This window comes from Etheostoma cragini, chromosome 4, assembly GCF_013103735.1.
Source record: "Etheostoma cragini isolate CJK2018 chromosome 4, CSU_Ecrag_1.0, whole genome shotgun sequence".
Lineage (NCBI taxonomy): Eukaryota > Metazoa > Chordata > Actinopteri > Perciformes > Percidae > Etheostoma > Etheostoma cragini.
The window spans coordinates 21,836,714-21,850,205 of NC_048410.1; the positions used below are offsets into that span (position 1 = coordinate 21,836,714).

Consider the following 13,492-nt stretch of genomic DNA (forward strand, 5'->3'; position numbering starts at 1 on the left):
AGCTAAGTTCACATAATATCACTACATTTAATTACTAACATGTGTTTATAATTGTTTTTGCTTCAGGATTCAAAAGGATGGGGATTCTGCTTCAGCCCCGCAGCTGCAAGTTCAGGTATATCTTTAATTTAAATCTAACTTCTACATGAGTTCTATGTCTGTGGATGGTGGACACACGTGATAGACAAGTGTTCTCCCTCCTCCTGAGCTGTTGTTGGTTTCTCCCGTTGACGTGTTTCTACAGAGCAGATGGCTTTACACATAAATCCTATTAACAACTTTCTGCTGATGGACACTCAGTGAGCACAGGGCTTTCCCACTCTTTCCTTATCTCCACGGAGAAGTCTGCTTTTTTGTTTTCTAACCTCTAAAAAGAAGTGGTAGAGCGGAAGTGAGAGGCCACGCCATGTCTGCAGAGAAGGTACAAGGGTTTGGTTTTGTGGTTTTGTTTTCTCGACTGCTAAATATAATCTGATGTGTGATGAAATGTAATGACATTTGAAGAGACACCCAAAGGAAACATATTACTTTGATATGTCAAATAACACTTTTGCTGTTGTCACACAACAATATTTACAGTTGCCAGACATTTGCCTTCTGTTTAGTTAGTTAGCAATGTGGACTACTTCAGTTACTTAAATCTAAATCACATACATTTAGAATAACGATCATGTAAACAATAACCTCTGACCCACATGTGAGATAACTGCTCTGTATGTCAATGCAACATGGGGTATTTCATTCGAGTAAGATCCACCAGAGACCACATTAAGATATGACTTCAAAACTGGAAAGCATCTCTCTAGGCAGCTACAACCTGGACAGACTCTATATCTGACAATATGTTGCATCTAGATTGATGATTTCCAAGTTTATGCCACTTGTCTGCTGAGCAATGCACCTGCAACAGCATGCATGGGGGATTGAAGACATGTAATCCAGCTACCCAAACTACTTAAAGTGCTACTGGGGTGACGTCCAAACCAAATGCAACAGCACTTCCTTTTTAATGAATTTCCCTGCTTTTAATGCCTGCTCGGTTTACTTTTAGTATTAGTGCCGGGTGATATAGAGGCAATCAAATGTCACAATATTCTTGACAAATATCTCAATGCCAATGTTGATGCTAAATAATCTCCAGAAATAATGTAATGATTTAGTGGGTTAAGGTAAATAGAACAACTAGAACGGTCTGGTAAGAGTAGAAAATCCCATCACGTTACTGTAATGCAACCTGTAAAACCAGGTTAAGACAACACAAACCATATTACAACATTACGATATATTCAAAATCTAAGACCACATCTAGTCTCATATTGCGATATCGATATAAGACAAAATCTAGTCTCATATTGCGATATTGACACAAAATTATTATTATATATTACCCAGCCCTATTCAGCATGTGCATCAACAAGTCCTGTTACGCAATGTTGTAGGTAAATCATCATTTTATAAATGGGTTTATTAAATCCAAATCCTCTCAGTGAATTGCAATAAATATGCCATCTACAGTATGTGTCATCAAGAATTTACAAAACAATGCATAAAGGTCATTATTACAGTTTCAGATACATTATTTTAAAAAGATTAGCTTTGATTACGGTAATAACCAAGCATTTGAAAACGCTTAAAAAAAAATCTAATGATTTTTGAGTACAGAAGACAACACATTTTTTTTTAAATGCGTGTGGACTGTATTCTACTAAATAGACACAGCAGAAAAGTACAACAGAAAAATATACTAAAAAAAATGTGCTCTTTTGGGTGGACAGTAATATGACATTGGACAACTTTAACACAACAGTTGATTGCAATATGTGTGCTGCTGTAACTCTGAGTTCTGGATTGTCTGAGAACACAAATAGACCTCCATGGATGCAGGATCTACATCTAATAGGATTACCTTTCCTGTCTTCACCCACTGCAACCACACTGACCTCCTTCTCTGTGACTTGCTGTGTCAGTGACATGTTCCTGTCGTTGTGTACTGTAGTCTCCAGCCTCCTCACACCAATACATCTGGGTTCCCTCTTTATTTACCATGGTATTAAAACATACTCATATAGAAAAAATGTATGAAGGAACACATTGAGTGTGTGTGTGTGTGTGTGTGTGTGTGTGTGTGTGTGTGTGTTTGTGTGTGTGTGTGTGTGTGTATGGAGGGGGTTGGGGGTTCCAAAAGCTTGCGTCTAGACGGCCAAGATGAAAGCTCACATTGCAGGTGATATAAAAATAGCAAATTGGAAAGAATGGTCATGTTTATTTTGGACACAGAAGACATAAGAGAGCAAGATAGAGTCAATATTTACATTTTCTGGCTCTCCTTATATTGTCTTTGGTGGTCATTGACTTGCCATCTTGTGTCTAAGATGTGTGATGTGAAGTTTGTTTCTGAGTGTGACCTATCTTTTTAGCTCATATAGGACGATGGTTGAGCACGTTACGTAAAATAGTTGAAAATACTTCTTTTTTGGGGTCTTACAAAACGGTATTATCAAAAATAGCAAAAGATGACTTGATTCTATAAAATGCTTTCAACATACACTACCGGTCAAAAGTTTGGGGTCACTCACAAATTTCCATTGGACTCCATTATAGACAGAATCCCAGCTGAGATCAGTTGCCTTGTTTTTTTTAACCAGGGCAGCAGTTTTCAGATTACATTATGTGCTTACATATTTGCAAAAGGGTTGTTTAATGTTTTCTTAGTTAAGTTTTTAAAATAATATCAGATTAGTAAACAAGATGTGCCTTTGGAACATTGGATGAATGGTTGCTGATAATGGGAAATGTAGATATTGCATTAAAGATCAGCCACCCACTCAGATCAGCTGGTATCCTGTCTATAATGGAGGGAAATGGAAATTTGTAAGTGACCCCAAACTTTTGACCAGTAGTGTAAATACACGCTGATATCCGCAACTGAACATGGAGCTTTACCAGAAGCTTTTACATTGTGAATATCATGTGAATGTCATGTGCACTGACGTTGGGTATTTTTCTTATTTTTTTTTTTTATAAAATTGCATTGAGCATTAAATTAGTAAGTTACTGTTTGTTTTATAGTAGAAAAATAATATATTCATAGCTATACAATACAATTCTTTTAAATCTTTTTTTGCTTTCTGCTCCTCGTTTCCCTTCACATCTGACTTTGCAATGGTAAGTTGGTATTATTTAAATGCTGTCATATTATTTAAGATAATTTTTTTTTTATGTCTCCCTGTTTTCATTTTGTCCAGTCCCTTGTCATCTTTTCTCTGCTCTCCTGTCCTTCTTCCACGAGTCTCACTTCTAATCTGTTTTGGATCTTTTAAAGAAAAAACCATAGAAGCCAAAAAAGAAGAAAGAAGAAACAACAGAAGCCAAGCTGAATGCAAAAGAGGCCAAGCCCAAAAAAACAAAGACAAAGAAAAGTGAAGACGCATCCGATGAGGACAGTCCTGCCATCCAAAGTGAGCAACTCTAAAGAAATGATATTTCTATAATATTTTGAGCATTTCCTACAAAGCCCGCAATAACAAACTGATGTTTTGCATGTCTCTATCTCTACTGCGATATATCCCCACTGCTGATTCCTTATCAACATTATAGATGGAAAGAAGGTGAAGAAAAAGAAACCAGAAAAAGATAAAGAACCAGACAAGGACAAAGAAAAGGAGAAAGAGCCCAAAAAGAAAGCCAAAAGTGCTCCAAAAAAGAAGAAAGGTATGTCATTAGTGACTCTCTGAGTTTTAAATTGAAAACCTTTAAGGCCTAACTCTAATTAAACACCGTACAAATAACTCTTCAATCAAATGTAATCAATCAAACAAAACAAAAGTCTTCTGCATATGTTTTGCGTCTCTGCAGATTCAGGCTCAGATAATGACGATGATAACGATGATGATGAAGACGCCCCCAAAAAGAAGACAAAAAAAAAGGCAACAAAGGACAGCTCCACATCTGAAACGACTGCCAAAGAAAAGAAATCTAAATCTAAAGGTATGGCAAGAAGCAGGAAAACTATTTTCTAAAGGCATTAGCAGTGTAATTAATCCAAACAACAGTTATGAGACCAGACTCCTGTTGTAAAGAGGATTAAACGTTTTTATTGTGTAATAGTGATTGAATGGAAACACTGACTTGGTTGCAGGGGCAACAAAACACGGCAGTCAAGGGACCAGCTTGCCCTTGAGTAATTAACTGTGGAAAATGTCATCAAACGGTTGCAAGGGTCAAATCCTGATCATTTCCTTTTAATTCTACTTACCAAAATGTACAGTTAAAAATAGAAGAGTTTGGCACTTTGTATCAAATTCACTTTGCAGAAGGTCTGGAGAAAAGGCTGTTAGACGCTTAAAGTTTGTTCTTCCAAACTGTAGAACACATTCTCAATTAGTATAATTACACAATGATTAGAAAACACTGATTAGCCAACAAGCCTGCTAAATTATAACTATGGTGAGAAATAATGAAGGACTTTGAATGACTTAATGAACCGTGAGTCTTTTTCCAGCTTGAGAACTAAAATGACAGAGGGATGTGAGGTCATGGTGTCTCAGAGCTGTGTAGGCTATTTTCTAGGTCCCAAGTTTTGACATTTAAATGGTAACTTCCGTTTTATTCCACCTGGACCCTATTTTCCCATGTTGTTGTGTCTGATGACTGATTAGATTAGATTAGATTCAACTTTATTGTCATTACACAGGTACAGGCAAAAGGCAACAAAATGCAGTTTGGGAACAACAATCTATAAAGATAGTCCAGTATTAAGCAAGATCGCTGCGGAACAAGCTGCAATCTAAGTTAATAGGCCAATTGTCCAGCTTGTATTTACGTTCACAAAAGTGATTGTTTTGTCATTGACAAGCTCAGATTAATATTCTAAGTGTCTGACAACATTATGGAAAGGATTTCTAAAGAGGTTGACGTTTTTGTTAAATTCTGTTAAAGAGTAAAATACTTTTTTTAAACATAAAAACTTCTGCAAAATTGCATGTATAATATATATGCATTTATTTATAATGTATATAAACATTAATTTTAGCTTTATTAATTACAGTTCATTTAAAGTCAACAGAAACAAATTAAAACTATGAAAAGCTATCAGCAATAATCAAAACTAGTTTGGGTTGAAATGAACACATAGTTTACCAGTTTATATGTGAAAACATGTTGGCTGTATGCACACTAAAAGTAGTATTTTTTTAATGCCGCCTGTTGAGATTAGAGCTGTTTCTGCTTGAACAGAAAAGGTCTTCAGTACATATTTTAAAGGCAAATCTCTGTAGGGATCCTTTCCATAATTTTGTGAGACACTTAGAATTATAAACTAAGCATTTCATTGGAAAAAAAGAACTTTTATTGGACCAAATTGACAACGAAAATTTGCCCCATAGGGTAACATTGCAGCCTGGCCTGTGGCTGCCGGTTGCAGAGAGTACGTCTCAGCTGTACTCTGTGTTTTGTGCTAATTAGCAAATATTAGCATGCTCGCACATTAAACTGAGATGGTGAACCTGGTAAATATTATACTTTTATAAACCTCATCATGTTAGCATTGTCATTGTGAGCATGTTATTATGCTAACGTTAGCATTTAGCTCAAATCTCTGCTGTGTCAAAGTACAGCTTTACAGAGATGATAGCATGGCTTTGGACCAGTCAAGTCTTAAACATTCATTCAGTGCATCGGAACAAATAGTTTGGCACTTTTATTGAAATTATTGAAGAAAAGAAAACGGATAAGAATATGACAGACCTGTCTTTTACAGTGGAGAGGGAACACTTTGGTGTGTAGCTCAATATTCCTATTCCTTTCACTTGGGCTACAATCAAGTGCCTATCAGTGCAGATGTTGAGATATGACTTGATTATCACTTCAACGCTTTGCTAAGAGTGTTGCTATTCGTCTCTGTTACTTTGGTTGGATTAGCTACAGAGCTTTTACCTCTCAGCTTCATTTAACCTTTCTCCACCTCACATCTGCTGTCAGTCATATCAGGAATACCTGCTCTAACTTGTGTTTGTGGCTCCCTTCTCCTCCTGTAAAGAAAAGCCAGGTGCTCTGTTAGTGGTACCAATGGAAAAGGATTTAATTATATCATTAATAGCTATGGCAATGTGTAATATAACTGCTGTGACTAGTCTTTTTTACAGTATGAGTTTTGTGTTCGTTGTGTTGTTTTTGTGAATTCAGAATTTTCTTTTCTTTTAAGTCATAAACTGTATATTTAGTTGAAAAAGGGTTTAGGGAAGAAATGGCACACACTGTATGACTTGTTAGAGTTTAGACGAACACACGGCAAAGCCATTTTTACTTGTGTCTAGACATAAAGTGCTTACCAAAAGTAGAGTTTTAACCACATCCTTTCATTCCCTAAAGTTCATTAATTCCTATTCAGCCGGAAGAAACAGTGAGAGCAAATTTCAAACTGAGCACACACAAAAAGCTGTGCTCCCAAATCTGTCCCGGTCTTTTAAGGGCGCTAAGCGGTTTTGGCAATTTCTCCGCTGTTTTCTCGCTTTTTACTGGCAGGTTTCTCTATAGAATAGATATTTGGCAGCTCCTGTGTTTACTTGTGTCTGACTCATTATTCGGTCAGTCTGTCTTTGTTCCACCGACAATGCTTTCCTAGCTTTCTGCTTCTTTTTTGCCAGCTCAGCCATGACAATAGTGTGAAAAACTCCATCGCTACCTTGTTCTTATAGCTAGTTGGTTCCTGAATGGGGGCACATAGGCCTATGTGTGCAATGCCGTGAAGCAATTTGTTACAAGACCTGATATCACGCGATACTTTTTGATGCATAGCGTTAGGGAGAAGTGAGATGTCCACGATTCAACCCCAAAAAAGTCATATAGGCTAGCCATTCCAATGACGGAAAAGCTGTCCAGTTAACGCAAAGTAAGCTAAAGAAATCCTGCATAGTTCACCTTTAAATCTTGGCTTTCTGGGTGATTTGCTTTCTCCACTGTCTAATACACAAAGGAATGAGATTGACATTATTCGTCTTTGAAAGATTAAATTCCTCAGTGTGTGCTCACATGATTCTCAAAGTTCGGAATCACATTCAAGGACAGACTGCATTTTTTAAATTGTATTTATTTATCATTTTTCAGAGGACAAGGACTCTGATGGGAAAGAAAAAAAGTCCAAGTCAAAGGAGAAGGACAAGAAGAAAGAACCAGCTTCAATGTTCCAGATAAATGGAGAAAAAGACTCAAAAAGCAAGAAGAAAGGTGATTGTATTTTGATAACCCCAGTCTCGCATTGCCAGACCTTCCTCCACAGCGCGGCGGAGGAGGGTCTGGCTAGTCCACACAACATTCCACAATGGAAGAAAATCGTGTTGTGGTTCATTGGAATGCCTTTAAACCAATCATAATCATCTTGGGCGGTGCTAAGCGCCAGACAGAGCAATGATGCCTCTGCGAAATAGCCTTGGGAAGGAACTTGTTATGGTGAAACATGTGTACGTTCAAAAGTTGTTTTAGTCGTGCAACAGAAAACTCAGATTGGACAGATAGTCTAGCTAGCTGTCTGGATTTACCCTGCAGAGATCTGAGGAGCAGTTAACCATAGTCCTCAGAAATCAAACTGAAGTTTAGAATGCCAACACAAAGAAAGCAGAAGGTGATTGACATCCGGCCAAAACAATTGTGACATCTGGCAGAATTTCCTGCAACACCTGAACAGTCACGGAACATAGACTGTGATAAGCCTAACTGACACTACTCAAAAATACATGGTTTGCTTGTTGAACCTCCTTTATTGCAAATGAGACATTGCATCTTAACTTACTTGCACAAGCATGCATTTTATGTTGCTTTATTTTAGACAAATAACTCTGGCTTGGTAAGAGTTCTTGCAAAATTCAACCAAAACTCTTATCTTCACACCTTCTCCTGAGCAGCTGCCAAGTCAGACAGTGATGAAAGCGAGGAGGAGACAAAGCCAATCAAATCAAAGAAGAAATCCACCGCTAGCTCATCATCCTTGTTCCAAATATCAGGAGATAAGGACAAAGACAAGAAGACAAAAAAGAAAGGCAGGTCCACCAGTACCTTTATCCTCCTTTTGAGTCCCTGACAAGTAGCTAACCATATGTGTTGTATGTTTCAGCAAAGGCAGAAGAGAGTGATAATTCTGACTCAGAAAAAGATGAAAAATCCAAGAAGAAAAAGGGCAAAGGGAAGAAGAAAAAGGTATCTTAAACCTCACAATTCATACATAATTAAAAAAAAAAAACTTTTTGTAATTAAATGTCACACAGGCAAACCAACAGTTCATCTACAGATTAAACGTGAACATTTCCATGCTTTGTGAGCAGGTGAGATCTCCATCACCTGAGATTGAGTTTGACAACTTGGAGAGGTTTGTGATGGATCCGGCTCCACAGGGCGTGACCATCAAATGCAGAGTGACTCGAGACCAGAGAGGGGTGGACAAGAGCCTCTACCCTCTGTATTACCTCCACCTCGACAACCAAAAGAAGGTCAGGGATTTCATCTGTGTTGCAGATAGATATTGATAGATAGTTTTGTAATGTAGCAGATATTTGTATTCATATGTTATGCAAATATGAAAACATCATTAACCCTCATGTTGTCCTCGGGTCAAATTGACCACATCCTATATCCTGTCCTATATTTCCTATATCATTGTTCTTTTTAAATACCAAATTGTGATTACCCCAAATAACATGATTGGTTCCCCACAACATTCTTCGGGGTGATTTTGATGGGTAATTTTGGGGTGTCTTATTCAATTTTATAGCATTAACCCTCATGTTGTCCTTGGGTCAAATTGACCTGTTTTAACCTAATTATTTTTTTTAAGTATGGGCCGTCAAAATAAGCGCTGAAACTGTTTTCACAGTTGAAATTTTCCTAAAACGTTGGGAAAAACACTAAAAACGTCAAAAAAAAAGCACCCACAGCATTGAAAAAGTGACAAAAATGTCGTTAAAAAAAATTTAAGTTGGAAAAATAGTGACCATGGTTGACGGGAAGACAACAGAAGGGTTTAAAAAAAATTGAAGTGGTTTCGAAACAGTATTAAGTAAAAGGTTCAGTCTATTCCAGTCTGTGATTATCCACCAACAGACTTTCTTTTACTTTTACTCTAAATAATTCCTAATTTCTGCTTTTCTCAAACAATACATCAAACTCAACTCAAACAATATGTGTAATTCCCAAAAAACTAGGTTTAAGGATCATAAATTCCAAAAATAACTGTAAGACTAAAGTTAATAAGTTAGTGTTACATAGAGTTGAAAACGGCAAAAAAGGGACAAACATTGAAAAAAGCGTCAGAAGTGTTGAAAAAAGAGACAAAATGTGAGAAAAAGTTAAACATTGATAGAAAGTTCAATTTTAATGGGATTACAACACAAGGGTTAACAAATGAATAAGAACCCCGTGAGTCGTTCCATTCATTTAATTAGTCAATTTAGCACTGAAATTAACATTGTGAGGGTTTTGTGTATAGTAGATTGCACTCTTTCTTTAAATGTAACAGGCATATTTGCCTTTTTTCCCTTTGTAGACCTTCCTGTTGGCTGGGAGGAAAAGAAAGAAATGCGCAACTTCAAATTACCTCATTTCCATCGATGCCACAGATTTATCCAGAGGTGGAGAGAACTTTGTCGGAAAGCTGAGGTACACTGCAAAATCAACTCATTCAATAGTATAGCATTGAAATGTGTAATATCAGACAAGTATTAATTTACCGTGAGTTTCAAAATATTTAATATATAATCTAGGTCCAATTTAATGGGGACTAAGTTCACCATATTTGACAACGCTCTGAATCCAGACCGGGCTCTTCCAGACTTGTCCAATGCACGGCAGGAACTAGCAGGCATCATTTATGTAAGTTATTAGACAGCTCATTATATATTATCTACATTGAATTTCACAAATAATGTTTTAGGGTTGTAATAGTTGACAAACATCTGGTTTTAATTATTTCTATCATCAGGAAACAAATGTCTTAGGGATGAAAGGACCCAGAAGGATGACGGTTGTCATTCCAGGAATGGACAAGAACAATGAAAGAGTGCCTCTCCGACCACGCAATGTAAGATGTGCTTTTTTTGTATTTTTTGTTTTGTTGCTTTGAGAAGAACATAAAAACTGCAAAATGAATAGAATAAAAATGCTGAAAAGACCAGGTCACCAGGGTGGTACACCAGAAAGTGTCATTTGATATTAATGTAAAAGTGGGATTATCAAGTAGACATCTCAAACTGTGGGGATTTTGACTTCATGTGCATGAAACCATCAGATGACTCATTAGCAAAATCATTTCCAAAGAAAAGAGAAAACTCCCACACATTTTTTCTCTGTGGAAATGGATCATTGGGGGAAATAAAGGAGGAGACACAAAGGAGACAAAGCAAGTGGTGCGAGTAATTGTTGCTACCCATTTCATTACCAAAATTAGCCTTCCCAGAATCCCCCGCTGCTATGCACAATGTCATTTAATGATATCCATACTGCTTACAGCTTGATTTATGATATGTTGTGTGTTTATGTTGAAAGGAACACAAGGCCAAGATGTAAAATCATATGCTGGTGGTATTTTCTGACTTCTGCTTTCACCGATTCTCAGGACTGTGATGGCTTGTTGATAAGGCACCAGTACAGAAAGATGGACAATCTGATCGAGCTTCACAACAAGACGCCTGTGTGGAACGAAGAAACTGCGTCTCATGTTCTCAACTTTAACGGCAGGGTCACCCAGGCCTCCATCAAAAACTTCCAGATAGTCCATAGCAAAGACGGTGAGTATTGTCAACCAACAGTTTCAATCTATCGATGAAGACAAACACATCTGTTATAGTGCGTATAGTGTGGTGTATAGTATAGTGCATATAGTGCGTAGTTTCTGTCGCAAACACAATACAGGGACGCAAGCTATTTTAATTAGCTGGAGACATGGTTAAACATAATTTGCTCTTACCAGTGTATTGCCTTGTGTGTAATTTGTCCATAGCAAATCCATGCCATTTGGTCCCAAAATATCCCAGTTAGAGAGTGCCCTAAACATATTGTTTACTTTGTAAATCTTTCCAATGATTGCCTGAAAGAACCAAACAGGCTTGCCTTTTTCCACAATTCAAATTTTCTTCAAAACTTGCCATTCTCAGCGTGTAACTTTGCTCAGAGGTTCCGGTTAATGATCCTTGATGTGACCGGAGTTTAAATTAGAAGGTTAGGGACATCTGGCGGGACATCTGGGGGGAACTTCAGTCAGCACCGGAACTATCCACTAAATGAACAGTCGTCGATCCAGACTACATTTATAATTTATGATCTTCACTTGGCATTTCAATACTTAATGTTATCCAATAATATTTTAATTTCAACAAATGAAACATTCATTCTTTCATATCTTGCTATTTAAACGATTCCTTGCCTTTTACAGTGGACTACATTGTGATGCAATTTGGACGAATAGCTGATGACATTTTCACGCTGGACTACAAGTACCCGATGTGTGCCGTGCAGGCCTTCGCCATCGCCCTCTCCAGCTTTGATGGCAAAATTGCCTGCGAATAACTACAGCAAGATCTTTGTCTAATTTTCTACTCCCACTGAAACCAGTATGCAACACGCCCACAACCACGTCACAAAAACTCTTTGGACTCACCTGTAACACTTCCTGTGGTAGACGGCAATAATGGTTGCTTGAACATGACCATCCCTGCTGCCGTGCTGTCAACTTCATGGGCATGGGATTCAATCTGAGATTGCACAGCATGGCACAAGAGAGTTATGCTTTTTTGTCCTGGGAGTGGAAACCTCCAAATTTCTGTTAATCACAGACACACAGTACTTAAAAGGACTTCAGTGACTGGAGAAAGTTACGTTTTATTTAGGGGATGATGGTACACCTCAATGATGAACGTTACAAACTTCATTAAAAGAAGTTCATCTTTGTGTTTTGTTGTGCTGTATCGTGTTGCTGTTTATTTAATATGCAAATTAATCAGTTATCAGGCATTGTTAAAGGTCCCATGGCATGGAAATTGAACTTTATGAGTTTTTTTAGCATTAATATGAGTTTCCACAGCCTGCCCGTGACCCCCCAGTTGCTAGAAATGGCAAGAGGTGTGAACCAAGCCCTGGGTATCCTGCTCTGCCTTTGACAATCTTGCTCCTTATGAGGTCATAAGGGGCAAGGTTACCTCCCCTTTCTTTGCTTTGCACGTCCAAAGAATTTGGCCCGCCCATAAGAGAGAGAGACATCAAGCTTTCAAACAAGCAAAGTGCCCCTACAAGCAAAGTGCCCCTAAAAGTCCCCCCCCACATCCTCCTCCTCAAAAGCTACAGACTCAGAAATGGCACCTCCTAAGGAAGGCTCATTGTGGGACTGGCTCTAGCGGCTGTTATTCTGCACCTTCAGATATGGTATTAGGGGACCACAAAGGTCTATATAAAAAAAACTTCAGATACAGTATTAGGGGACCACAAGGGTCTATATAAAAACAACTTCAGATATGGTGTTAGGGGACCACTAAGGTCTATATAAAAGAGACTTCAGATACAGTATTAGGGGACCACTAAGGTCTAAATAAAAGCATCCAAAGAGCACCATGTCATGGGACCTTTAAAGTGGCATGCACATAATTGTCAAAATCTGGAATAGGAGTGTCTTTAGTTCTCAGTATTTGGTGTTATTGTGATTTTGTGACTACACATTCAATCTAAGAATAGTTCCCTAAGGCAAACTGTGGCCAGACTGAGTCCTTTGCAGCGGCCCGGGGTTCGAGTCTGATCTACGGCCCTTTGCTGCGTGTCATCCCCCACCTCTCTCCCACCTTTCTTGTCTATCCACTGTCACTATCAAACAAATGAAAAAAAAGAATAGTTCCCTGTTCCATGATTTGTGCTCCTGCATGTTTTTTTCTATTATGTGTTTTTTGGTTCCAACCTTTTGTAAAATGTGTTGTTTTCTGAACATTGCCTTTGTTGCATTTCTAGGCTTATTGTTGGAATATTATTTATTAAAGCATGTGAACTTTAGAACTTGTATTTGAAACTAAATGCATTATTGTTTGTGTCTACTGCCCAGGGACTACAGATGGAAATAAGCTTGCCGCTAAATCTAGTACATCTCTTCTCATTGTACATTGCACGTTCCTGACAAATACATTTAATACACTAAACTAATAATTTCCTTTGAAATCAACATGTATTGTAGGAATACATGTTTTGGTCAACTTTTTTGTGTTTCCCACTTATTAACTTTTGCAGTGACTGTGGCCAACAAGTCTTATGTATTACAATACTGCAATTGAAATCAATGGATTTTGGACATCTGGTAGTTAAGTGATGGGATCAGAGACCTTTGTTGCACTTTATCCCCTTCTCTCTCCCCCTGGATGTCCTGTCTGTGTGCTGCCTTTTTAAGACAAAAAAACACCCCTAAAACCTTTACTTTAAGGCCCTGTACTGTAGGTGTTGGTAGCCGGTTAGAACGGTTATAAAATCAGTTTTA

General features: G+C 37.8%; 1 protein-coding gene across 1 annotated transcript; it reads left to right on the forward strand.

Moving 5' to 3' along the window:
- Nucleotides 1-237: 237 nt before the first annotated feature.
- LOC117943350 (tubby-related protein 1-like) lies at nt 238-13,017 on the forward strand. Its single transcript, XM_034869423.1, has 14 exons — nt 238-421; nt 3,335-3,458; nt 3,598-3,711; nt 3,856-3,987; nt 7,105-7,224; nt 7,899-8,033; nt 8,108-8,190; nt 8,316-8,480; nt 9,533-9,645; nt 9,750-9,858; nt 9,968-10,066; nt 10,601-10,772; nt 11,417-12,003; nt 12,608-13,017. Exons 1-13 carry the CDS (start codon nt 407-409, stop codon nt 11,548-11,550), a joined length of 1,515 nt encoding a protein of 504 aa, XP_034725314.1. The 5' UTR covers nt 238-406; the 3' UTR covers nt 11,551-12,003; nt 12,608-13,017.
- Nucleotides 13,018-13,492: the final 475 nt, after the last annotated feature.

Coding starts and splice junctions, on each gene's coding strand:
- LOC117943350 (XM_034869423.1), top strand. Junction 8,191..8,315: donor GCAAAGGGAAGAAGAAAAAG/GTATCTTAAACC, acceptor CTTTGTGAGCAG/GTGAGATCTCCATCACCTGA. Junction 10,067..10,600: donor TGCCTCTCCGACCACGCAAT/GTAAGATGTGCT, acceptor ACCGATTCTCAG/GACTGTGATGGCTTGTTGAT.